Source organism: Spea bombifrons, chromosome 2 (assembly GCF_027358695.1).
Source record: "Spea bombifrons isolate aSpeBom1 chromosome 2, aSpeBom1.2.pri, whole genome shotgun sequence".
Lineage (NCBI taxonomy): Eukaryota > Metazoa > Chordata > Amphibia > Anura > Pelobatidae > Spea > Spea bombifrons.
In genome coordinates, this window is record NC_071088.1 from 120,053,363 (window position 1) to 120,079,409 (window position 26,047).

The window sequence follows — 26,047 nt, forward strand, 5'->3', positions numbered from 1 at the left end:
GAAAAAACATATACTCTAGCCAAAGCGACATATTCCATCATTATCTGTGAACTTAACTTTTGTCCTAGAAATACATGTAACCCCTCATTTGAAGCTCCAAGGGGTGTAGTTTCTTGAAATGTGTACTTTATGTACCCTAATTTAACTTCCCAGATGTCTAGACCACCTTAACTTCAGATATGGCAGTTTGGAGAATCTTGTTAAAAAATTGTCTTAAAACATTTAGGGGTGATGCCTGCAATTAGACAGCTCTAGACAGCTGGGAAGTTAAATTATGGCACATAAAGTATATATTTTCAGAAACTACACCCCTTGGCGCATCAAATGAGGGGCTGCATGTGTTTCTAGGACAAACCTGGAGTGCGGAAGACATAAATGAACTTGTCGCATTTTATTTATTTTTTATTTTTATTTGTGTGATATTCACTTATTTGTTGTGCAAGTCAGATTTGTGATAAAAATACAAATAAGACCTCATTTGCTGCAGCTGGGGGTGTAGTTTCTAAAAATATATAGTTTTGTTGGCATATTTTAACATCCCGGGCAGCTAGAGCTGTTTAATTGACGGCAGCCATGCATTAAATTTAAAGATTAATTTTGTGATAGTCTAATAAATTGAACTTTTAGCAATAAAATATTAGAAAAACACAGTCTACTGTTCTCAATGTCTGTTTATTTTAGACTGGCTACCTACTACAAATATTTAGCAACACAGGTTTTGATATTAGAGTTTAGAAAAATAATATTACAAACTAGTTTTTATTGAGTTGGAAGTGAAAAATTACACTTTTTTCCCATTTTTGGTTGTATTTTGCAAATCTAATGAGACATACACATATAAAAATGGTATATTTGGAATCTGCTGGGTGTGCTGAAAAAAACAATATATGGTTTGTATAGTTTATTCCCAAGAAATTTACTTGAAACACGTTTAAACGTGAGATGCACCAAAATGCCGAAAACTAGCTTAGCACCAGGGTGTGAAATGGCTTAGCAGCCAAGGGGTTAAATTACATGTTTGCTGGTGAGCAACACGAGAAACTAGGTAATTTGGCATTCCAGCTAGCCCGTAGAGAGCCAATGTCATAACTAAAATACAAAACAGCACCATAATTGGCAGTTTGTATGGGAATGTATTTAATTACAGATACAAGGAAAGTAGTGATAGGAATGTGAAGAAATTGCATTCTTTTTACACTTTCCCTCCTAATGGCCTTTTTAGGTAAGGAGCGACATTCAACTTTAACGTGCGATTACCGGATAATCAAAACGGTTTCATAACAGAGGTTAGGGCATACAAAATGAATCCATTATATTTGGTTACAGTAAATAAATCTGATGTGCCTTTTATTGCTTAAAATATGTACAAAACTAGAGTTAGAACAGGGGTGGAGGAAAAAAAAAAATATACAAAACCTCTGTTCAGAGCTCTATACAATATTAAGCTGCAAAAGCCAAATTAAAGTATCAAATGATATTGAGGCATGCACCAGAACTGGCTTATATACATTAACAGAAACCTTAGTCCACATGACATGATCCCCGCTCTTTGGATACTGCTCAATAAGTCTGAGCAGGAATGATGCTTCCTCCAAATTCAGTGTTGGAATCTGCAGGTACCCTAACTAAGGAACAAGACTTAAGATATTTCTGCTAGCACAGACACACTCATATGCCTTCATTATTACAGTTATCACTTCAAGCAGATTGGAAAGAGTGCACCTCACCAGATAATTTCTTTGCTTAAATAAAAAAACTTAAAAAAAAAACCCTGTCAATGGTAGAGCGGAAATTTATCAGTGCGGTCTTTACTGACATTCTATACCATAAAATATACCTAAAAGCAATCCTGTCAAGCCACGCTGTTTAACAAGTTAACATAAAAAGGCTTCCCCCTTTGGGTAAAATGTATATTCCTGTCATAAGAACATGGAGTCTAAAAATAAGGGGAGAAAAATGCAGCAGTGGGTAGAAGAGAGTACTCAGAACGTCCCTTTGTCGTTTGTGTTACCATACGCATATTGGGAACTGTAGTCATTGCCTACAGACGGTAGAGTTCGAGGGTTCCTGTTCCAGTTTGTGTACTGCTGCTGACTCAAAGCAGGAGCAAGATTAATAAATGCAAATAAAAATTTTCTAAAATGAAAATTTTTTAGGGCTTAAAGTCCTAACAATAAAAGCAAAATATCTAACATAAGACTCTATTCAGTAACTTTACCACATTATACAGTATGTTTTTTTTTCAGAGTTAAAAATAAAAAAGTGTATACAATAAAAGGCACAGTGTTCTGTTCAGCTTTCTCTAGATAAGGCTGTGCTACTCATTTCAACATGGGAGAGGCAAAAAAGTTCCCTTGTCTCGTAATGCTGGTTGCAGATTTACTTTTGCTTCCAAACCTGGAAAACATATGGGGGGGAAATAGAGTTAGTTAAACCAAATAGACAAAAAAGTAAGCAAATTCTTTCCTTACAAGAATTATACTTACTTTGGAGTGTTTTTGCCTAGAGTGGACCGCATCTTCTGGGAGAGGGAGCTTGAAGAAGGGGTTTTGGAAATTTGCTGCTCAGGCGTAGTGAGCGGTCCCAGCATGCTTACTATAAGGGGGGGGGAGGGAAAAAAAATAAATAAAAAAGTTACTTTCCCAACATCACTTCATGAAGAGATAGTATATACTTGTTTTGTCAGGAAAGTGCCAAGTCTGATGGCAGCAATTTTTCATAATGTAAATGCGTGGCAGCTATAAGAGGGCTCTGAATGAAAAAATTCTTAATAAGCAACACCTTTATACGATTTCTAGTAAAATGCTGTATATAAAAAAAAAAAAAAAAATTAAAAAATCTAAGCGATACAAATCTCATGACAACTCGCATCATAGACTCACCATCTGCTTGAAAAGCCTGGACTATGTACTGTATCCCCCCCCCAAATTTTAGAAGCCTGGTAATAAGGTTTTAGAAAACAGATATATTTTATATATACAGCCACAGCAGACAGTTCTATGGCTGAAAGTATCAGTCTATATATAAATAAAACCACATGCACTTTACTTGCAACACCTGTATATAAATGCTTAAACTACACCATAACCCTGTGAAAGAGAACTGATAACAATTTGCAGCTTTGTGATACATTTAAAGTATACCTGTCATGCAAAAGTCATATACGCTTAAAAGCAACCAATGCAATCTTTACATTGTTAAAATCTGACACTTCTATCTTACAGTTCTATGGCATCAGCAAACTGTTCACACCTGTATGCTAAACTTCAGTTTATATCAGAATAGCCTAATGGGAAAATGTCAGCTCAATTGTCTAGTTTTTCTATAAAAATGAGCAGCATTATTGGCCTATATTTTGGCATGCATTTTCTGGGGGTGTGCTGTAGACTTCAGGATATAACTTTCCAATTGATGGGTCATGAAGGATATCCCCTGGCAAGGTTCTCGTGCAAGCAGGCTGGCTCAACATACTGAAGAGGTAAATTTGTGGGATTATAAGAAACCCAAGGTTTAGCTTTGCATTCTACAAAGCCAGCTTTACTTATTCTTGCAGTAGACACTCACTAGTGTTGATCTCATCTTCCCTCCTTTAATGAATAAATTAGGGGTCTGCACAAAATTTTCTCCTGGGAGGCCAGGACAATGTTCATAGAAATAATAACTTACTGCTCTATTTACCAGTATATGCAGCTAATTGACAACCAGGCAGACTACCAGCCACACTGAACTGCTAGTTCCATACAAAGATCCCTGCACATGAGGATACTTATTTGCATGTTTTGGGGGACTTGCGTATCAGTGCATCAGGGAAGTGTTGCATAAAAAGATCAAACAAGGCAAGACTTGTGGGACATCTGCTACCAAATGGCATCGTGACTGCATAGACAAACTGCTATTTCCATGATCGCAATCTGGTATGCTAATGAGCAATACAAGGTTAGCACCAGAAAAGGTTAAACAGATTTAAGGTGCTGGGCTGGCTAAAACAGGTAGAACACTGCAATCTGAGTGATCAATTGCATTATCTGATTAATTTTGCATTATCAGAGCAAAGTTAGCCATGTGTAGATACATGTTATGTACAGAATGCATCAAGTGGGTGATCATACCTTTCATATCTGGAGTGTGAGGAGTGTTGAAAACATTGGTATTTTCGATGATATTAGGGTCTATATTTTCAACCATCATAAACTGGTTCCAGTATTCCGCTGGTAATGACATTAGCCGTTCAACAACCTGATGAAAGTAAATTTCAGTAAGCTTAAATAAAAATTTAAGATTAGTTATTCAGCTTAGATGGGCAAACAAACTTACCTTTGGTTGGCGTTTAGTATCATGTAAAAGTGTCATGGGGTCAGGATCAGGTACAGCATGACCAACCAAGGTTGGCCCAAACACCTTTGACAAGTTAGTTACATCCATCTTACAGCTTGGACTCTGTGAAACCCTGATTGAATGGTATAAAAAAAATTAACACTTAAAAAACCAAAAAGGCATTTATTTTCTTCTTGTCACTATGCTTACCTTTGGAGGTGGATCATCAAGAAAGCCAAAGTGTCTCTGTTGGCTGGCGGCAGCTCATCTACAGCTTGATAAACAGCAGCAACGCTGTTGCCCTCATCAGTGATTTCTGGTAAGAACAAAAAATAGGTTTGCAAACCAATATAGGATGTAATACAGATGTATTTCAGAGATGTTAAGGCACATGTGCAGTGAATAAATGGCTGAATAAAAAAAATAAAAAACCTTCCGCCCATCAAGTTCAGCCTTTCCTATATCTGTTAATTTGTTGCTGCTGATCCAAAAGTAGTATTACCTAGTTTGAGGATTTAAAATATCACCCAAGTTTCTCATAACTTGGTTTGAGGACATGACAATATAGGATGGAAAACAAACCCACACCAGAGACCCTGTTGATAAAGTGAAGCAAAATACAGCACTAATGTATGAGGTGTGCAGTATGTTTATATGAAGTGCCTTTTTAAGAGCATTTGCCACTGAAACATTTTACCCCCCACATAAAATTGAATCACTCACCAGCTGCTTCCATGAACATTTTATTTAAGCGGAAAGTAAGTAGAGGCTCTTTAAGATTGCGCAAGAAGTCTTTGAGGAATCCACATACGGCATGTATGTCATCCACCTTGCTAAGTAGAGGAACACTCTTCCCTCTTAAAAACTTTTCCTTCAGATCTTTCACTGTCCGATCACAGCCAGAAATTCGATAAAGTCCAGTCTAAAATTGAAAACTGTACTTTAATCTTTATGCACATTGAATGGAAGGCGTTTCATGAAATAAACACTACGATAAAGAGTCTTGTTTTGCTTACCTCATTCAGCCCTCTCTGCTCAATTTCACTAACACAGTGAACCACAACAGGAGGTATCATTGGGGAACTATGTGGAACAAAGTCAGCAAGGGACCCCTGAAAGACAAAAAGGAACAAACAGAAGTTGACTATGACAAACGTAACCTAGTGGGCAAAATTTGTTGCAAACTAGTTGGCAATCCATGTAGTTAAACTTGGCGCATAATTATTTTGCTTTAAACAGATAGCAATGCATGGATATATACTGTTGTACACTTACAAAGTTATGCATCTGGTAGTATACAATAATTCAACGCAAATTTATACATTTAGGCATCTTGGCAAATCTAGAATAAACCTGTTTTGTACCTCTCCTATCCGCATTGGTGTACCTCCAGATGAAGGTATGCATGGGAGGGGGCATCTGTCACGGCACTCTGGGTGGGATACAACACGGCAATCCCGACACTTCAAGGATATCTTTCCAAATTTGATTCGTTTACCGCATGGGACACACGACTCTGGTTTGATCACCTAAGTGTGAAAAATGGAGTTAGAATTGGTTCTATGGAAGGGCTAGGAGAGAGTTGCATTCGCTGTAGATTAACATACCGTTTTTGACACAAAATCATGCAGCCGCATCCCTGCACCTTGTGGAGTTTTGCAGCTGTCAGTTTCAATTCTATCATCGTGCTGTCTGCTCATTAAACTGGAGTCACTACCCCAGGGCTGTAATTGGGCTGAAAGGGAGAAACACTTAACGACGAGCAAGTTTTCATTTTAACGTTTAAAAGTTGGGGGAATGGCTGCTACTCCTTTGAGAACAAAATATGTTACATATCGTTACATTCAATGACGCAAAGACATATTCAAAAGTAGTTTTTGGAAAAACTAACCATTTGGAAGGGTTCATAAGCACAATAGGATATAAATTCTGAGAAGCATGGGGTGCGGGTTTGAAAACCCATGTAATTTTCTGTTCAAGATGTAGATGTATATAGAATATAACCCCACCATGTGTATGTACAGCAGAGCAGCTAAAATTTTCTTGAAATTTTCTTTCAATTTTTTTTGAGCCCATGGTGCTATACTCCAGCATCAGAAAATTGATAGCTACATGTGCCAAAGTTTGGCTTTTTACCCAACACACTAAGGTAAAAAGCCAAAAAATAGGTGGAATCAGACCACAAAGCAAATGTTTCTCAGCCTATCACTATGTAACAGTACCCCAATCTTGGTGACTCTTATCAAACCCCAATTTGTTTTTAAGATCCTGAGACTCAACGATTTTAAAGTCCACTGGAGACAGCATTAATGAGCGTGTTGCAGGATGAGAGCTTAACACCTTCGTTATTTACAAAGATACAGTTACACATTGTACCAATAGCAGCAGAGTACACTACACGTAAAGATTATGACCCCTTAAGCCAGAAGTACTAAATACTACCCCATATGACAGGGGCGTCCAACATGCGGCCCGCGGGCCAAATGCGGCCCGCAAGACCTCGAGGTGCGGCCCGCGTAAGATCGGCAGCCAGGGCAACCGATCTTACGCGAGCCGCACCTCAAGCCCTGCTACTTACTTGTGGGAGGGTCTTCTGGACTGCACACAGAGGAAGCGGAGTTCACGTGACATCCTACTTCCTCTGTGCTTTAGCAGAGAAGGCAGAGGGAGGCCGCGCCCCCTGCTGAAGTTTGTAAGCGGCATCGAGGAGATGCAGTGCAGGTAAGGGGGTGGGGAGGGTGTTTGAATGAGTGTGTGTGATTGAGGGAATGAATCTGTGAATGAATGATTATATGAATAAATGAGTGTGTGTGTGTGTGTGATAGCATGGATGTGTAAGTGCTGGAACCTAGGCATGAGGGGACTGTGATTGCTGTTAGCAATCACACTCCTATCATGCCAAGTCAGCCAGTACATGCTGAAACCTAGCTAGCTGCCCCCCTTGTGTAGTGATGCTGCCAGCAGTATGGGGTCTGCACATCACTTACAGCCACCCTGTACCAGCATGTACTGGCTGACTTGGCATGATAGGAGTGTGATTGCTAACAGCAATCACAGCGAGCACAGTCCCATCATGCCTAGGTACCAGCATTTACTGGTTGCCTGGGTTGCCAGCATTTACTGGTTGCCAAGTCATATTGCTAATTTTGTCCAGTTGTGAGTTACCTACTTTTATTAAAAATGTGAGTTTTTATTATTATTTTTAAAGGTGGGTGTCATTTTCGGTTTTGGCTAAGTGAACCCTGAATGTTTTGGTCCAGAATTTTCATTTTAGTTCATCCCTAGAATAAATCTAGGGAATCCTGAATTTGTAGTCCCAAAACTTTCTAGGCCCAGAAATCAGTGAGAGGAAGAGTAAAGGTTTTGTGTCATTTTACTTTATTTTAATCTGCATATTTTATTAAAGGCCATATTTTTTGTCACAGTGAAAAATGAGTGCGGCCCGCGCACGTATACAATTCTGATGAAGTGGCCCACTGCAGAAAAAACTTGGACACCCCTGCCATATGATACAATGTAAGGGATGGACATGACCCTCCAAGTATATAAAAAATAAATTTGTGTGGGTGCATCACTGAAAAGAAAAAAAAAAAGTGTTGATTAAACCATTGGTAAAAAAAAGGCACCCCCCCAAAAAAAATGTTGGGTACTTTAAAACCTTGGTACAGAAAAGCTCTGTGGTAAGAGTGGTGACAATTTCTAAGAACAGTTAGGATAAAGCCATCACCAACATCTTTGTGAATCTTAGGACATACTATTATAGCCACAGCAACAAGCCTTAGCTGACAAAGGACGTAATAGTACTAGCTTAAAGAGATCCAAAGTCAAAATTAAAAGTGTCTGAACACCTCATGCCCCTCCTGCTAGAAATATGCATTAACAAAACTCCCTTGCCCTCAATGCAAAAAAAATAAAAAAAAAAAGCGTAGAATACGTTAACGCATGAATGTTAGATATTCTACTCGGGGATGTGGAACATAAAATATGCTTTTTTTTTTAATCAGAGGGACCCAACTTCCAAAAGAAATCCTAAATAAAATTGCAAGCTTATCACAAACAGGTTAACCCCAGAAGTGCTCCTCTCCAATTAAAGGACAGTTTACTGTCCCACACTGCCTTAAACGTATCTCCACAGTAATATGCTTTTAGTTGGACTCAGAGTCTACGTGAGCCAACGCTGCATGGAGGCCAGGTAACACCACACAACTATTTAGTAGCGGCCATGTTGGTACTTTGTTAGAACACCAAAACTACAATAATTCTACAAGCGGACACAAAGAAGCTATAGTGCCTTAACTGTTTTCCCAAAGGGCTCAGAAACAAGGCAATACTATTTAAGAAACGGTAAGCAATAACTTGCATAGATACTACCGATACATTCACTTGTCTATAAAAAAAATTAAACTCACCCGTCTTACGACTCCGTGTATAGTATGGTATAGTCTCAATAGTTGATACAGCTTCAATGGGACCTCCATCATTTGGAACAGTAACAGTTGTCTTTGCCACTATTGAGTCATTAGCCTGAAAGTTACAAAATGAGGGTAAATAAAACCAGATAGTCAAGTTGAGCTTCATAGACCTGCAAATGCACAAAATGTGTCGCTTAGGAAACACTCTTCCTCTCAATTACAATAGGACATTAATACACACAACATAAAAGCATTCAGTCATTTTGAAGACAATATAAAGTCTATAAAAGCAAGAAAAGGATAAATACCGGATCAATTGCTAGCCCAAAAGAACGTGTTCTCTTTGATGGAACTGGGGGTCCTTCAACATGATGTCTTGATGACCGCTAAATGGAAATATAATTGTATATTGTACTCTGGCAACAAACAAATAAAGCATCTACTGTATAGCAGAAAAGAAAAGTTTACATACCCGTTTCTCTCTCTTTTTCAACCTCACATTTCGCACAAGAGATGAGTCCCAGTCCTGTTAATAAGCCAAACAAAATATGTCAACGTAATAATTTCCTGGGCATTTAAAAGTAGATATTCGCGTCTTCCAAAAAAATAAATAAATAAATCTAGTTGAGATATAGTGAGACTAACTCAACATGTGTAAAACACTGACTTAGAAGACCGGACACACCATAAGTTACAGAATTACATATTACCAAGGAGTCGTCAGTCTTGTCAAAGCTGATGTCCGACAGAATGGAAGCAGATTCATCTATCGTGGACAGTCTGAAAAAAGAGGAAAGTTACCAAAATGAAACTGATGTAGAATAACCTACTTTTTATAGCAGTATATATACTACCTATAGCTTGTGTTTTGTCAGTGTATTATTTTACACACATTACAAATACAATAATCCATAGAAACGCTGTGAAATAAGACAAAAGCATGTGTAGCATCTATTAACAAATACATTTTCTTGTAATTCTCTCCCTTCTCCTCATTCCACCCTTACAAAGACTGCCTAAACCAGTCAGCATGTTAACAGCAGGGGAGAGATAATGGGGATAATCATGAGTACCCTGAGAAGAGAATGCATGCAATCCTCATAGTACATACAATTAGTTGCTTATTTTGGCTCAAAACAATTATAGGTTTATTTGATGCACGGAACTGGAAAAGGTGATTAGGGGAACGGGAAATCTTTTAATACATATTTTAATGGCACAATGTAAAAAGCCATGGTAGTTTAATTAGAAACATTCTGATGCACGCTATATACCTTTAGTGTAGGAGAAAATTATGTACTGTGCACATATTTTAGGTATAAGAATTTCAACGAATTTCGTTATCGATTATCATTGATTTTATCGATTAGTTGTTGCAGCCCTAATATATATTATAGAAATATAAAATAAATGTATGACACTATATAGAAATATAAAATAAATGTATGACACTAATAAAGATTGAGATGGAATGTTTTGTTCAACTTATCTAGATGCATATGTCAACTATGGCACTGCCACTTCTGTTTCTATGAGATTCACTGTAAAGTTGTTTCACCCGGCATCCCATATTTAGTATATATACAGCTCAGTGTCCAGTCAGAAGTATCAAGAACCAGAACTACTCTGAAACACCGAGTCCTGCTGGAATACTACAGCACAATGCCCCATCGGAGTGGATTTAGTTTGCAGATTTGAACTGGTTATGTAAAAATCTACAGTGAATACAGTTCAGAACGAAACATTATTCAAGACTTACCTCCTTGTACCATTGCCATCAGCGGACAAATGAGTCCTGTTGCTGAGGAAAGCTAAAGCGCTTTTTTGCTGCTCACTGAGCTGAATGCTACCTGACGGATCACACATCAGTAGTTCCCTGATGAGCTGAATCTGTCTTTCCTAAAAGAGGAAAACCAAACATTATTGACCAACAACAAATGTCCTTGACCACACTACATCTTGTGCCCATTCTTACCAGCTTTTCACATTCTGCCTCAGCTCGTTGCCTTCTCTTAATCTCCACATCCACCTGATTGCGAGCATGCTTTAGCTTAACTTCCAATGCACTGCGCTCCGTTTCCGTCTTTGTCAGTATCTCTTTGCTCTTAATCAGCTCTTGCTCTGTTCTTTGCCATTTTCTACGAAAATCTTCAAAGTTCTTAGCAAGTTGAATGAACTCTGTAGAAAGGGAGGAGAATTCACATTGTACATTTAAGGGGGATAAGCTAATCTTGTCATTAAAAGATGTAGGGCTGCAACAACTAATCGATAAAATCGATAATAATCGATAATGAAATTCGTTGGCAACGAATTTCATTACCGATTAGTTGAATCGATTATAAAATGAGGGTTTTTTCAGAGCAAACGCTCTGAAAAATCCCCCTCATTATATAATCCGTTTAGTCTGACTCACCGTCTCACAGCAGCAGCTCCTACTTACTCCCCCTCCCTGTAATCACTGTGACAACTGGCCCCGCCCCTTCCTTCTCCAGGCCAGAACCACATGGCTGTGACACTCATCTAACTGTAAGTATGTGTATATATATATATATATATATATATATATATATATATATATATATATATATAATGTGTATGTGTGTATATATATATAATGTGTATGTGTGTATATATATATAATGTGTATGTGTGTGTATATATATATATATATATATATATATATATATATATATATATATATATATATATATATATATATATATATATATTTGGGCTACTGAAAGTTAGGGGAGGTGGGGGTTAATTTAGGGGCAGTTATGGTTAGTGGGGTGTTTAGGGTTAATTTAGGGGCAGTTATGTTAATAGGGTGTTTAGGGTTAATTTAGGAGCAGCTGTGGTTAATGGGGTGTTTGGGGTTAATTTGAGGCAGTTGTGGTTAATGGTGTGTTTAGGGTTAATTTAGGGGATGCTGTGGTTGATTGGGTCTTTAGGGTTAATTTAGGGGATGCTGTGGTTAAGGGGGTGTTAAGGGTTAATTTAGGGGCAGTTATGGTTAATGGGGAGTTTAGGGTTAATTTAGGGGAATCTAAATCCTGGGGGCAGTGAAGTGACATATCTGGGGGTATAAGGCATATACAGTATATAAGGCATATGTGGGGAGGGCAGTGTGGCATGTCTGGGGAGGACGGAGTGGTGTATCAGGGTGTATAAGGCATATCTGGGGGTAGAGAAGTGGCATGTCTGGGAGGCAGGGTGGCATGTCTGGGGAGGATGGAGTGGGGTATCAGGGGATATAAGGCGTATCAGGCACAGTGGCAGATGTGGGAGGCAGCGTGGAGTGGCAGATGTGGGAGGCAGCATGGCGTGGCATATGTGGGGAGGGCAGGGTGGCATGTCTGGGGAGGATGGAGTGGTGTTTCAGGGGGTATAAGGCGTATCAGGCACAGTGGCATGTGGGAGGCAGTGTGGAGTGGCAGATGTGGGAGGTGGCGTGGCAGATGTGGGAGGCAGCGTGGAGTGGCATATGTGGGAGGCAGCGTGGCATATGTGGGGGGGGCAGCATGGCATGTCTGGGAGGCAGCGTAGCAAGCCTGGGCTCAAATGTGCATATATTGGGGGGCTGGTTGGGAAATAAAGACAAGAAATGTATTATCAAAGTTTTTTTATTCTGCTGTTTGTATTTAACATCATTTGTTTAGTAAATTATACTAAATAAATGAAAAATTTACATTTTTTTTATCCGATTAATCGAAAAAATAATCGGCCAACTAATCGATTATTAAAATAATCGTTAGTTGCAGCCCTAAAAAGATGCCATGTCGGGTGTTTCTACATTCAAACCCCTATATTTCCCCATTCAACAGATGAAGATATTTAACAGTATTGAATTTCCAAACTAATGTTTTAGTGCTATTGGAATCAATATTTTATATTTAAATAGAATTCCAGTTTACTTAAACATGAACCTAGTAAATTTGCAAAGATCTCACAAAAAGCCTACTACAAACCATAGCGACCGAATGAAACGGATAAACACCCATAAGCGCCTGCCAACGGACTTTTATTAGGTTTAAATTTAAAGACAACAGAACATTTAACTTATTGTTGATATTTGTGACCACTACCAATATCTGACAATTTGTTACTGTATATATGTACAAAGTTTGGTCGACATACCAAAAAATAGATAATCCATCCACAGAACAGAGGAACAGAAAGAACTTGTTCTGTCTAGGAACTTGAGCCTGGTCTATTTACATTTCTCAGCACAAACAAGTAACACACCCTTGTTAGAGGTAAATATGTAATCAGCTTGGATATCGCCTAGTCTTCTGTTACCCCCAGAAACACTTACGTGGCTCTATTCCCTCATTAAGGCCCTCCACTTGTCGCATTAACTGCTCAAAGAGGTTACGAAGGTTTATCATTGTGGCCGCCATCTTCCTGTAAAGAAACAGTAAGGATTAATAAAACATTCTAGGTTACAATTACATGTAAGTCACTGACAGATATGCATGGTTTGTGTTGTGCTTCAAGATGGAAACAGGTAGTAGTCATTCTCTGGAACAGCTCTATTTTCTTGGTAAATGCATGGACTGTGGTATATTTTGCTGCATGCAGATTGGTTCAAGCATGCTTCAGTTATTGGAGCCTTCTGTAACTTCTTACCCAGCTGGACCTGCTATGTTTCTCGCACATACTTAATACAACTCTATACGAATGTGCCACCGAGCAAGTGCAAATTATTTACATTTTACCAATGCTTTTAGGTTTAAATAGAGGCAGCCAGGTAAGGACTTAAGTGAGCCAAAACTCAAGTGCCGTAACACCAATAACTACTGAGTATAGCGCTACAGAATCTGAATCCAGTTTTTTGCAAGGAACAAATCAAACAAACGCAATTGAAATAGCTCAACACAACAAATGCTTCAAGTGCTTTTCCCCAAATTCAACAGAAAATACAACTTATAACTTCTCCAGTCTCAGTTATTCACTCCCTGAATAGAATCCCTTACAACAGTACAAATAACTAAAAATAAAAGAAAATCAAGGGCTTTATTGCCCCAGGTGTGCTTGAGCTGGAACACATGACATACCTGAACTGCCTAGCAGTGATTCGATGAATGTCACAATGGACATTAGAAATATGGCTAAGTCAAAATAACAGTCCAAAAAGTGGGATAATCGCTTTTCACAAACAAGAAACAAGACACAAAAAGATAGTGAAGGCACTGAATGTCGGCAGGTTGAGAAGAACCCTTGAGTGACTGCAAAAGACATGCAGCAAGACTTGGTGGCGACAGGCACTAAGGTTTCAGTGAGAATGAAGCATATGCGGAAAAGAACATACTGCCTACAGTTAAGCATGGTGGCGGCTCAGTGATGCACTGGGGTTGCTTTGCATTCTCTGCCACTTGAAACCTGCAGCGTGTGGAAGGCCAGATGGATTCATTGAAGTATTAGGAAATCCTAGGAGAAAGTCATGCCGTCTGTGAGGACATCATTAGACCTTCCAACAGACCAATGATCTCAAGGATACCTCAAATTCCAAGGCTTGGTTGCAGACGTAGTCCTGGAAGATTCTACAGTGGCCATCACAGTCTGGTGGGATTTGAAGGCAGTTGCAGCCTGCAAACTTATGAACATTACTCAACCGGAGGTCATTGCTCACGAGGAATGATACCTTACACGAGGAAGATACCTTAGAAACTCTGCCAGAAGCTGGTGTCGGGATATGCATCTCCTTTGCAGCAGGTCATAAAAGCAAAACGATACTAAAGATTTGGGGGAAACCACTTTACGTATTCATTGTGTTGAGCTTTTTCAATTGCTTTTGCTTGATTTGTTCATTGCAACATGAAATGTTGAGAATAAACAAAGATTTGCAATGGGGGGGTGATTTATATTGCAACTGTATATAATGACTGCAATACTATAAAACAATGCACAGCATACATTTTGTGTAGGCAGGCTCACTTTTACCACTTACAAATGTCAACCTGGCCTATAGTAACTCACCACTTCATCTTAGATCCTTGCAAGCGCTACTCAGGCTCCATGTTAACCGTTTTCACTATGGGTTTATTCTTTAGAGGACCATTTTCCAGGAGAGCTTATTGCATGGTGGCAGTTTTAACTCAATTCACGGTTCATTACGAAGGGCCAGTATTGGCCTGTTTCTCTAAAAGATCTAGGTGAGGATTGTGAAGAAATCTCAGATTGTAGTATGCATTATATAGGGCCATCCAAACCTAATGCAGCAACCCAGAGATTCCCTTATGCACATAAAGTTTCTGCCATTCTAAGTTAAATGGAAACCAATAGGGGCCAACTGATGGATCCTTCATGGATACAAAATGAATGCTTTATTAAGCAAATACTCCAACGGAACACCAGTGTTTAACTTTGCCAATATTAAGATTCCCTAATATTTTGGTTTTTTACATACAAATTACCTAAGCTACTTTATTTCCTATATTTATCTGCTTGACTGCTTACCTTTTCATAATTTCTTCTTTCAGGTTCCAGTAAAACCACTATAGCTTTGAAAGCTTAATTCACCCCCCCCCCGACTTTTTGTCCTCTTAAGGTCTCTAAAATTGACTATATGGCATTCTACTATTTGAAGCTTAAGGGTAACCCCAGCCATCACATGCACATAACTTAGAGGTCTCCATGCCTGGCTGGCATTTCACGAGATAGGAAAGCTTCCCCATTGATTTCAAAGGGAGTGCTTTTTTGTGATAGCACTTTGACAGCCATTTAGCCCCCCCATATATCCTTTCCTACACCCCTCAAAAGAAACTACTAAAGATACCAATTCATTCTCCTGTGACATCCTTTCTAAACACCTGTGCTAGACTGATTTTTGTATTGCATTACTCCATCCTCTTCTCCACCGTGCCAGTCCCTCCTATCTCCGTAAAACCTCCAGAATAAAAACTCCTTACCTACAGAGCCTTAAACATTGCACCCCCTAGATCTGTACTCATGTCTACAAATAGTCTAACTGCCCTCGAGTTGCAGTCATGTAATTTACAACTCGCATATCCTAGATTTTACCTGTGTTTTACCTATTCGCCGAAATTCTGTACTTTTTTCTAAACACTCACTAAACCCCTTGGATAAGCATACAATCTACCCTCCTAATGCACTGACTCCACCATCTGTTCTCCCCACATGACCCTCATCCCCTAAGAGCACTTTTTTTTTCTTCTCCAAAGAGATTGTAAGTATTCAAGAGTTGGGCCCTCTGCTCCTTGTCCATAAGAGGGCCCAACGCTTAAAATTTTACAATCGACTTGGAGGTAGTGAAGGAAAGAAAAAGCGAGGGATACAATTAACTTTTCACTATTGTAATTGCACTACGGAACCTGCATGCGCTCGATAAATGGTAATATGATCATTAACAATAGAAATCCTGCTGAGAGCATAAGTCGATTCCCTCATTAAGCTACAAAAATACAAGAAACCATCTTTCAACAGTAAGTTAATCGCCCTCATTGAAGAGAAAAAATAAACGGTCCACCTCTGTGATGAGCTAGCTTCTCAGGCCATGTGCAAAAAATAAAAACACACAATAGTCATCAACTTAGGTTTCTGTACCTAATCTACAAAATGAACACCCTGTCAAATTTGCGTCTGCAAACAAGTGCACCTGTAAGTTCTGATGCCCAACCAATACACACTTTCTAATTTCTAACCATTTAAACCATTCAGAGGAGGAGACAGACATGTGTTTGATTTGACATAGATGGCTGATAGACAATTACCATTCTGTAGTTTCATTGCTGAACACAACAGCTTCGCTAACTACTAGGTTATTTGGCAGCTTTCATTGATAAGGTTCGACCAGGGATGTATTGCCTGGCCTCAAAAGAAATAAACGGGTAATGCAGAAAGAAATACATTTAACTAGACAAATCAATTGGACAAAAAGCACCAAACTACACATTGGATATTATCTCTAACCGATGAAAGAAAAGTTGAAAGTTTTGAACCAGCCTGGGTTTACATCAAGCAAAACATCAGCCCTTTAGAGTTTGAGGACCTCATCAAAATGAATAAGATGTATTCAGCCATGTCTGAACAAACCCTACCCAGTAAACACCCAGGTAGTCAGAGAACCCGCTGGATACACAGACCCGATGCAGAAACCCACCCTAGTGCCATCTTAGATTTTTGTTTCTCATCTCCCTGACCATAGATTGCCGGCGATCGCTGAAAATGAATGCATTACAGACTCATTTAAATGATGCATTATTGATAATCCCTATCACTTCCTTAACTCCTATATGCACTTCAAAGGACCAGCCGCATGGGGTAAAGTGCACCTTTTGTTAGATGGCTGGGCATAGTTTCAGTTCCGGTTGCATGGGGGTTTCGTTTAGGTTCTAGTAATCTACAGAGCGAAAAGCAACCGTTACTACAGGTTTTAAAGTAAGGTGTCTGCTGAAGCACTGCAGTGAAAAATGCATCACAAACTCTCCGAACTCAAACGGTTAAAACACATACAAGTTCAACCTTATACAGCTGGCGCTGGACTACAACTCCCATCACCTCCAGCGAGTCAATCGCTTAGCAAATAACGGGAGGGATAAACACGAAAATAATTGCCAGATACGAGACATCTCGTTTACAACAACGGCGCCAACGTTCAGCTTGCGATCCTCACATTTCTAGTCACTTCCACTTAAGTCTCAATATACTGTCCGGCATTCAGGCGCCGGAGACAATACAGCCTTGTCCTAGACCGACCACTTAAACTGCGCGACTTACCGGCCGTTTCTGCTCTCCGGTCAATTCCAGGGACAGTGCATGTGGCGAAGTTCCCGTTAGAGGCCTGCGTTCCCTCCCGGTATAGTCTACGTCTCTCCTCACAACCGTTTCTCTGAGACACCTCCCGCCCAAGTTTGAATTTGTGACTCCGCCCACCTGCGTGTTCTCAGATGCGCAGCAACGCAGGACTGCTAAAAACTCTTTGGCGAAAGCAGGGATGGGCTGGCTCGTTGAGAGCCCGCGTTTGCCGGGTGGGCAGGACAATCTTCTGTGAGTGAGGTCATTCGTTAACTACCGGTAAACAGAACTTTTAGAAACGTGGATCACCGCAACTGGAATTCAAATATTATACGTAGAATTTCCCCCCCCCCAGTAGTTGGTGCTCCGCATCGGTTGGCGGGAAATCATATCGAACTACTGAAGATCCTTTCCAAGTTTATAGAGCCCGCCGTAGTCTTAACCAGTTTAAACTTTATTGCAATGAATACATTTTGTTTCTAAAGTTTTGTCATCTTTCTGCTCTGTCAACGTTGCTTGATAAATAATGCACCAGGCTGCCAGCGGAGTAACTAGAACGACTAGCCCCCCCCCCAACTTCAACAAGTGGTCTGTGCCATCATTTTCCCCTCCTTCCAACATTTAACATATGTGAACACACTTGAACAAATTACATATACTCGCTTACACACACTCCAATTCACTCCCACTTGCAAACATGCTCATGAACACCTACACATCAGCTCCATTCATGGTACATAGCTGTCCACAAAGAGTCTAGAATGCCAACTATGTACCATACATACATACATAGTGACAGTCTAAGGTTTTTACGTTTTGTGTGGAAGGCTATTGATCGGCTCCTGAGCCAACGGGCAGCCATGTTATCTCTCCTCAGTTTTGCGTTTTTAAAATAATGTGGAAGACCTATGTTACAGATCATGTGCTTGACACTGAGTATGCCGATTACATGTAGAAATAAGATAAAGCTGCACATCAGTCATGGACAAATCCACTGCTAATTTATCAATAAAAAAAACTCCCTAAAATTAAAGTCTGAAATTAAAGCCGAGTAGGGAGGGCGTTAAAGATCTGCGTACGTAGTAGAGAAGGTAAACGGCCTCCTTGTTTCCTTACATTATGTCTTGCTTGTTGTGAGGGCTGTTAAGAATGAGCAGAGGTGTCTGAGGGTTACATAGTTACATATAGTTACATAGTACATAAGGTTAAAAAAAGACCTAAGTCCATCAAGTTCAACCCTTCTACCTAACCTTCCTACTCTTGATCCAAAAGAAGGCAAAAAACCCTAATTAAGCTACTTTGAATGCTGCCATCAGGGGGGGGGGAATCCTTTCTTGACTCCAAAATATAATGGCCCACCTTCATACCTGGTAGATAACTTTGAAAGTGGCTCATAGCTTCACCTTTAGCCAAAGTATTTCCCTCATTTCTATAGATATGCAATTAGATTTGCGCTTCCCAGAGATGATTCCTGCTGCCATAATCTGGATTGCCTTTAGTGAGGAGAGCAGGTAATCTTGGCATGCCCACATTTGGGCATTTTTGTAGTCTAGGTTTGGTAGGATCAGTGACCCAGTGTTTTTAATGGCAGTTTCCAAAGTTGGCTTGATCTAACTTATTAGTGAGAATGTGTTCTCCATTATTACTCCCAGGTTTCTGTCCTGATGGAGAGAGAGAGAATGTGACTTATAAATCTTCAGTTTTATCTGTGCTGAGTTGTAGCAGTATAGAAGTCATTTAGTTATGACTAAATCAATACAAAGTTCTTTAATGTGCAATAAAGTGCCAGTAAACACGCATATAAGTGGGAGGGAAGAACACATAGCTTCAGGTTAGGTTTGATGTTTTCCATCCCTTATTCAAGGCATCATTTCTCAAAATACTATTATAGAATTTAAAATTATGTTCCAAGCTAGGCCTGGGACTACAGGAACTACATTTACATCAGACATTTCTAAATCTGGTATATAAGTGGTTATTGTAATTGTATCATATACTGTACACTATATGGACAAACATTTTGGGGCACCTGACCATTACACCAACAGGGACTTTTATGACATAGCACTCTAAATACATAGACATTAATGTGTAATTTGTCCCCCTGTTGCAGCTATAACGGCTTCACTCTTCTGGGAAGGCTTTCCACAAGGTTTTTGGAATGTTTTTGTGGGATTTTTTGCCCATTCATCCAGTAGAGCACCTGTGAGGTCAGGCACTGATGTTGGACAAGAAGACCTGGTTCACAATCTCCATTCCAGTTCATCCCAAAGGTGTTGGATGGGCTTGAGGTCATGGCTCTTTGTGGGCCAGTCAAGTTCTTCTACACCAAACTAATCCAACCATGTCTTTATGGAGCTTGCTTTGTGCACTAGGTCACACTCATGCTGGAATAGAAAAGGGCCTTCCTCAACCTGTTCCCACAAACCTGGAAGCATAGCATTGTCCAAAATGTCTTGGTATGCTGAAGGGGATATACCAAGACATTTTGGACAATGTTGTGCTTCCAACTTGATCACTGGCTCTTCATATACTCTGTTTTTGACAACAGTAAAATGCAATCCCCTTGTTATATTCTACTTGAAAGTACCTGCAAGGTAAATCCCCTTCTTTGATGTCAGAGATGGCCAGGCTGAACAAAGAAGAAAGGATTAAAATGCCTCATTGAAATGTTTTCCACAAGAAAATACAGGAAAACGGCATGTTATTTAATAAGAAAGAATACATTTATTTAAGATGTATACCATAGGTGTACATAACAATATAAAACATATGAGAAAGTTGGGAAAAAGTTTTATGTAGAACAGCACATTTGTTGGACTCAACATCTCCTATGTCTATTCATAGGATGTCTATGTCTACTGAAAAAAAAAATGTTAAGATATAAAAATGGAATAAGACAGAGATGTCCACTGTCACCTTTATTGAATATACTGGCTGTGGAACCTTTTGCGTCCTCTGCTGATGACGCATTAGTGACGCTTGCTAAACCTTATGTTTCATTGTCTAATCTGTTCAATGCACTGGTAGAATTAGGGAAACTTTCTCATCGCAAAATTAATCATACTTAATTGCAAAAGCAATGAGCCTGCATTTACCAGAGTGAGACTTAGAAAACTTCCAGTCTGAATATTTCATAAAATACATTGACTACAGATATCAATAGGTTATTGAGGTAAATCGGATGATAAATGGGGTGGGGGGACTGAAGGCAGATCTTCTTACTATAAATGATCCCACCTAAGGTGGCTTCACCATATTTGGTGACATGTCAGAGACATCAGTATTCATGTTAAGACCAAGACTAGGGTACTTAATAAGACACCGTATTTACTAGCTTTAGGCGGGTACATGAGTATTCCAACCATGTCTCATTGCCATAAGGCGGCTTTGTTGGCACAGAGGGTAACCCTTCCCTGCACAGTAGGGACACCCTCATATCACAGCAGTTGCGATGTGGCTTTCACCCTGACTCAAACCTACCTTGGGACCTTTGCATGCACAACTAGATACTCTATTTCTATGTGGGAAATTTACAGGTGTGTGATCAAGACCCTTTTGGCATAGCATGACAACATTCCCACTTTAACCATTGATGCCTATTAAAAATGCTTAATTTTAATGCAATCCTGTTGCATTCATTCACAGCATGTATGCAGTCAAAATTAATGCAGGATAACTAGAACATATTAAGGATGACAGTTGGGATGCAGAATCAGAATATAAAATCAAACCAAAAAGTAAAACATATAAAATTATATTAAAAAAAGTAATGTAAATATTTAAAAGGGTAATCTTTTCAATATTTCCCCTCTTAAGAAAACAATTTAAGGGAAATACTGACTACACTGAAGAGATGAATAATCATCCCATAGGGTCTGTTCAGACCCTGCTGGAATTTCCAATGACCCCCTCTACTGGCTAGATGCGGGTACTGCCTTCACCCTAAAAAAAACTTGTAAGTAGAGGAGGGGAACAGCACGTTATAACCAAAATGCAAGAAGACAAACCAAAGGCATAGAACCACTGCCTGATATGTTTTATGCCCTTAGTCACTTAATTATACACACGTTCCTGTCATTAGGGTGGGGAACACCCCTGTCATGAAGGAGTTAATTTAAATTGTTACTGTATTATGTTTGTTAATGTTTAACTTTACGCTTAAGGAATGTATGACTTGTTTGAAGGGGAAAACTTGAAGCTATACATGTACTGTGTGCTTGAAAATACCACTTATCCTTCACAGATAAATAGTAAACACATATAAATATATTTAATATATACATGGATACATTTATAGGCCCCAGACTTGTCACCCATGCTTCAGACTCCCTGCTGTCACTTTGGATTTTGTTAACTGATAAAATGAAACTATTAGCATGTCAATTTTTGAAAACATTCTTACATTACAGCAGTTACTTTTAACAATGTCTATAAAATCCACAAACTCATATAACTCATATAATGAGGTTCTTGCTGCAACCCTGCACACAACATTAATGACCGGGTGCATCATCCAGCCAGCAAGTATAGATTAAAGAAAGAGAGCATAGCAAATTTCTATATTTATATCAGCATCGTAGTGATGCAAAGAAATCTTGTTTTTTCAGTCCGCTTTATCAAGAGAAAAGCGAATGTACATATTTATAGAATTAATCCACAAATGAAAAGCTTACTCATCCGTCATGCACAACTAAAGAATTGCGGGAACGTACACTTTAAGTTTAATAAGCCACTACAAGAATACAACTACAAGTCTTACTGATTTATGTTAGATACCCCAGATTTGTTTTAAGGGAACAGCTAATTTCACTGAGATTATGTTATTGAACAGCACAGTTTATAAAATTAAGACGTCAAACCTCCTAGACAAGGAAAAGTCATGGGATAAACATTAACGATAACGATTAAAGGCACTCACTTGGTAAACGTTACATCTTTGTAGTACAAATACATACTAAAAGAAGAAAAATTTCACAGTTAAAATAAATATACATTTCTAAAATAGAGATCTATTTTAATTGTTTGCTGCATTAAATGCACATGGCAATTTAAAAAAAAAAAATTCTGCCTCAGATCGTGTTTTTTTCCAATTAGAAAAACAATGTTTATTACAGATCATGCATTTTTTATAAATATATAAAATGTTTATTACCTGCATACAAATATTTTTATTATTAGAGTTCTTCATATAATAAAGTTTAAAACAATGACTTTCTAGATTAAGTAATGCCCATACACGTCCTATCCATTAGGACTTCTTCTTCATGCATCAAAGTAGACTTTATACTGTGACAGTTATAAATACTGTTTCAGTGGTAATATGTATTCCACCTTTTATTATCTGATCACATTCCTTTGAAATAAATAAAAGTCAAAAACTAAAGTAGCACCACATTCCGATAAAGTTACTATGCAAATACTGGAAGAATTCTAGACATTTTTTGAGACGCTACTGGAACGAACGCATACTCACAGATAGTTATTTGATAACTCTGGCTTGAATTGTAATATTATGACGTGTGTAGTACAAATGCAGATAAGAAATTTGCAATGCTTTATTTTTAAATAGCTTTACACTGACTAGCTGTCAAATCAGGAAAATCCAACCACAACCATTTACATATTTAGAAGCAAAAAATGGTGCATGTTATGTTAATATGCCCTTATAGATTGTCTATGTGCTTTGTAGCTTTTAAAAAGATTCCTCATGGTTTGGTGCATATATACTTCTGCAAATACATACATATTCTGGGGTTTGTATTTAAGTAGGGTACATTCATAGATGTTTGCTTAGCATGAAACATAGAGATCAGCAGTAAACATTTGTTAGAATTTGTTCATATATGCTAATAGCACAAAAGTGTAATGTCCTATGGCAGGCAAACTTCAATTTCTTACCGAAAGCGCTTTTAAAAGCTGCTGAACGTTCTTATAAAATGTTAATGTATCAGTTTTTATGTACTTTTTTTATTTGCTTTTGATAGTAGGTCTACTTTTAAGATTGCAAATTAGGACAGATAATTCATGCATTATTGTTTTAAATGTTAAAACATCTGATGATAAAGCACTTCAGAGACGATAAGGTTATTACATAATTTTAGTTGAGCATAAACAAAAATCCATTATGTTTGTGAATATACTTGGCTAGTGTTTTATTATAGGTGGAACAATCTCTTGTCTGTCTTATGGATAAAATGACACCAACATTTTGCACTGCATGTTTTGTAGATGCATTCTTGCCCATTGTTTATTTGAGATTGTTTTTTATGGACATTTATTTGGTAATAAATGTGATAAGTTTCCCAAGATTATGAAACTTGTCATCATACATTAGAACACAGATGTAACACTCTTTGCTTAGTGGAGAACATATCGCTTATAGTGAGCTTCCACAGAAAAGATATCGGTTAGTAAAACATAGCTCTCTCTCCATCGCTCTCTTTCTCTCTCGTAATGGTAAAATAACTAACATTTATTTTACTGGCATAATGTGCATATTGCTAATTGAACAGTCATTGCATTTTATTAAATTACTCATTATTGCAGACCTCCCTATAGCCTTCACATTCCCATCACACAGAAATAGAGCCTCTTTGTTCCAGAGTTTGAAGGGTTCAATCTGCAATCTTGTGTCTAGAAGAGAAGGCAGAAGGAACATGTTGAATGAGCAGCATAATTTATCAAATTTACTGGAGAAACTGATTTGAAAACAAATCTGGCCATGGGTGTTCCTCAATGGGAGAGCATAAAATGTAAAAATAAAATGTAGACTCAGTGTACTTTATTGTTAAACACAATATGGTTAAGTACATATTGCACCTGACTGGAAAAGTCAACAGATCTGCAAGAAGTCATCAAACAGAGTAGATCTCAGAAGAATGGAATGTACCAGTTAACACTCTAAAAGGAAAATGTGTGGAATGTTTTATTAATGTTCCAGTTGAATAAAGCAGGAGACAGCATTTATCTTTTTCAGGACCATTGCATTTTGTTAAAATCCAATGACCCCCCCATAGCACTAATCCATTCTTTAGAGAGACTTATATAATACTAATGTCTACAGTGTCACTCTCTACTTGTTGCCAAGGATTAAGTACCAGAAAATGTCACTCTATATAAAGCTTTCATCAATACTTCATATTTATTCTACACATGACCTAGCTTAGCATCTGCAACACATTGTTTGTTGTTCGCATGTTTCTCCTAGTGGTAGAGGCTTTGTTTACATCCAGTTCAATGAGCTGCCTAAATGTTTATTGGTGTTAACAGCGGTAAGGCCTGGACTGGGCATCTAGCACACCAGACAAATTATTGGTGGTCTGGTTGCAGACAGGGCAGAATACATACCAGCAGTGCCGCTCTGGTGGCAGGTTGGGGCTTTTAATGTCCAGCCACTGGCTGGATTCACACAGCTGGACACTTCAAAAGCAAAGAAATGTAAAGCGTGGCTGCTCATATATAATTTGGTGGCTGCTGGCCAGAGTCACTTAGTTTTTCCTAGTTTGACCCTGATTTTTAAGGAAAAAAGCATGGTTGAGATTCAATATTCAATTAAGTTAGTGGTTTTGAAATCTATCCAAAAGACTACAACTACCAATAAGTAGGGATGCAATGATATATCGGTGGCCAAAATATATTGTCCGAGAAAAGGAAAATCTTGTATTAGCCAGGAGAATCAGGAACCCAGCAGACTCATGTGAATACATGTCACATGACTGCTCCCTTCTTTCTTCCCCTGGGGCAGTTCAGGTAAGGGGGTGGGGGAGGTTGTATGAGCAAGTATGCAAGATTAAGGGAATGAATGAGTATTTTAATGAGTGAATGAATGTTTGTGAATGAGTGTATGTGTGTTTGATAGCATGGATGTGTAAGTGTGTGTGGGGGGATAGCATGACATAGGGAGCCTGTAATCACACTCCTATAACGCCCAGATTCTAGCATGTACTGGCTCCCAGGGCATGATAGGAGTGTGATTGCTGTTAGCAATTATATATATATATATATATATTGTTGTTGATTTTTTAATCCAATTTTGGTGTGTTAACCACACTTTTAGTAAAAGTAAGTAACACACCAAAATTGGACAGAAAAATTCAATAATAATAATATATATATATATACCGTATTTGCTCGATTATAAGACGAGGTTTTTTTTCCAGAGCAAATGCTCTGAAAAATACCCCTCGTCTTATAATCAAATAGTTCTGACTATGAGACTAAGATCGAGATCCCCTGCAGCGATGAAGGGGACCTGGATCCTCCTGTGTATCCCCCCCAACTTACCGGTGCTTCTGAGTCCCCGGTGCTTAGTCCGGGCAGCACGTAGAGCTCTACGCGCTGCCCGGACTAAGCACCGGGGGACTCAGAAGCACCGGTAAGTTTGGAGGAGGGAGGGGGAGGGAGTGTTCAATGGGGGGCATAAGGCATTTCTGGAGGCAGAGTGCTCTGTGAAATGCCTTTTAACCCCCTTAATGCCACTCTGCCTCCAGAAATGCATTTGAACCCTGTATACGCCACTCTGCCTCCTGAAATGCCCTATACCTCCCTATATGCCACTCTGC

At 38.8% G+C, this 26,047-nt stretch overlaps 1 protein-coding gene across 1 annotated transcript; it reads right to left on the reverse strand.

Annotated features, from left to right (window-relative positions):
* Positions 1 to 2,263: 2,263 nt before the first annotated feature.
* Positions 2,264 to 17,611, reverse strand: RACGAP1 (Rac GTPase activating protein 1). The gene is made up of 17 exons (XM_053457751.1): positions 17,466 to 17,611; positions 13,042 to 13,130; positions 10,702 to 10,904; positions 10,486 to 10,625; positions 9,437 to 9,506; positions 9,199 to 9,252; positions 9,035 to 9,112; positions 8,724 to 8,838; positions 5,922 to 6,049; positions 5,679 to 5,843; positions 5,331 to 5,426; positions 5,038 to 5,236; positions 4,525 to 4,630; positions 4,315 to 4,447; positions 4,110 to 4,236; positions 2,487 to 2,595; positions 2,264 to 2,397 (listed from the first exon to the last, which is right to left on the reverse strand). Exons 2-17 carry the CDS (start codon positions 13,124 to 13,126, stop codon positions 2,322 to 2,324), a joined length of 1,884 nt encoding a protein of 627 aa, XP_053313726.1. The 5' UTR covers positions 13,127 to 13,130; positions 17,466 to 17,611; the 3' UTR covers positions 2,264 to 2,321.
* Positions 17,612 to 26,047: the final 8,436 nt, after the last annotated feature.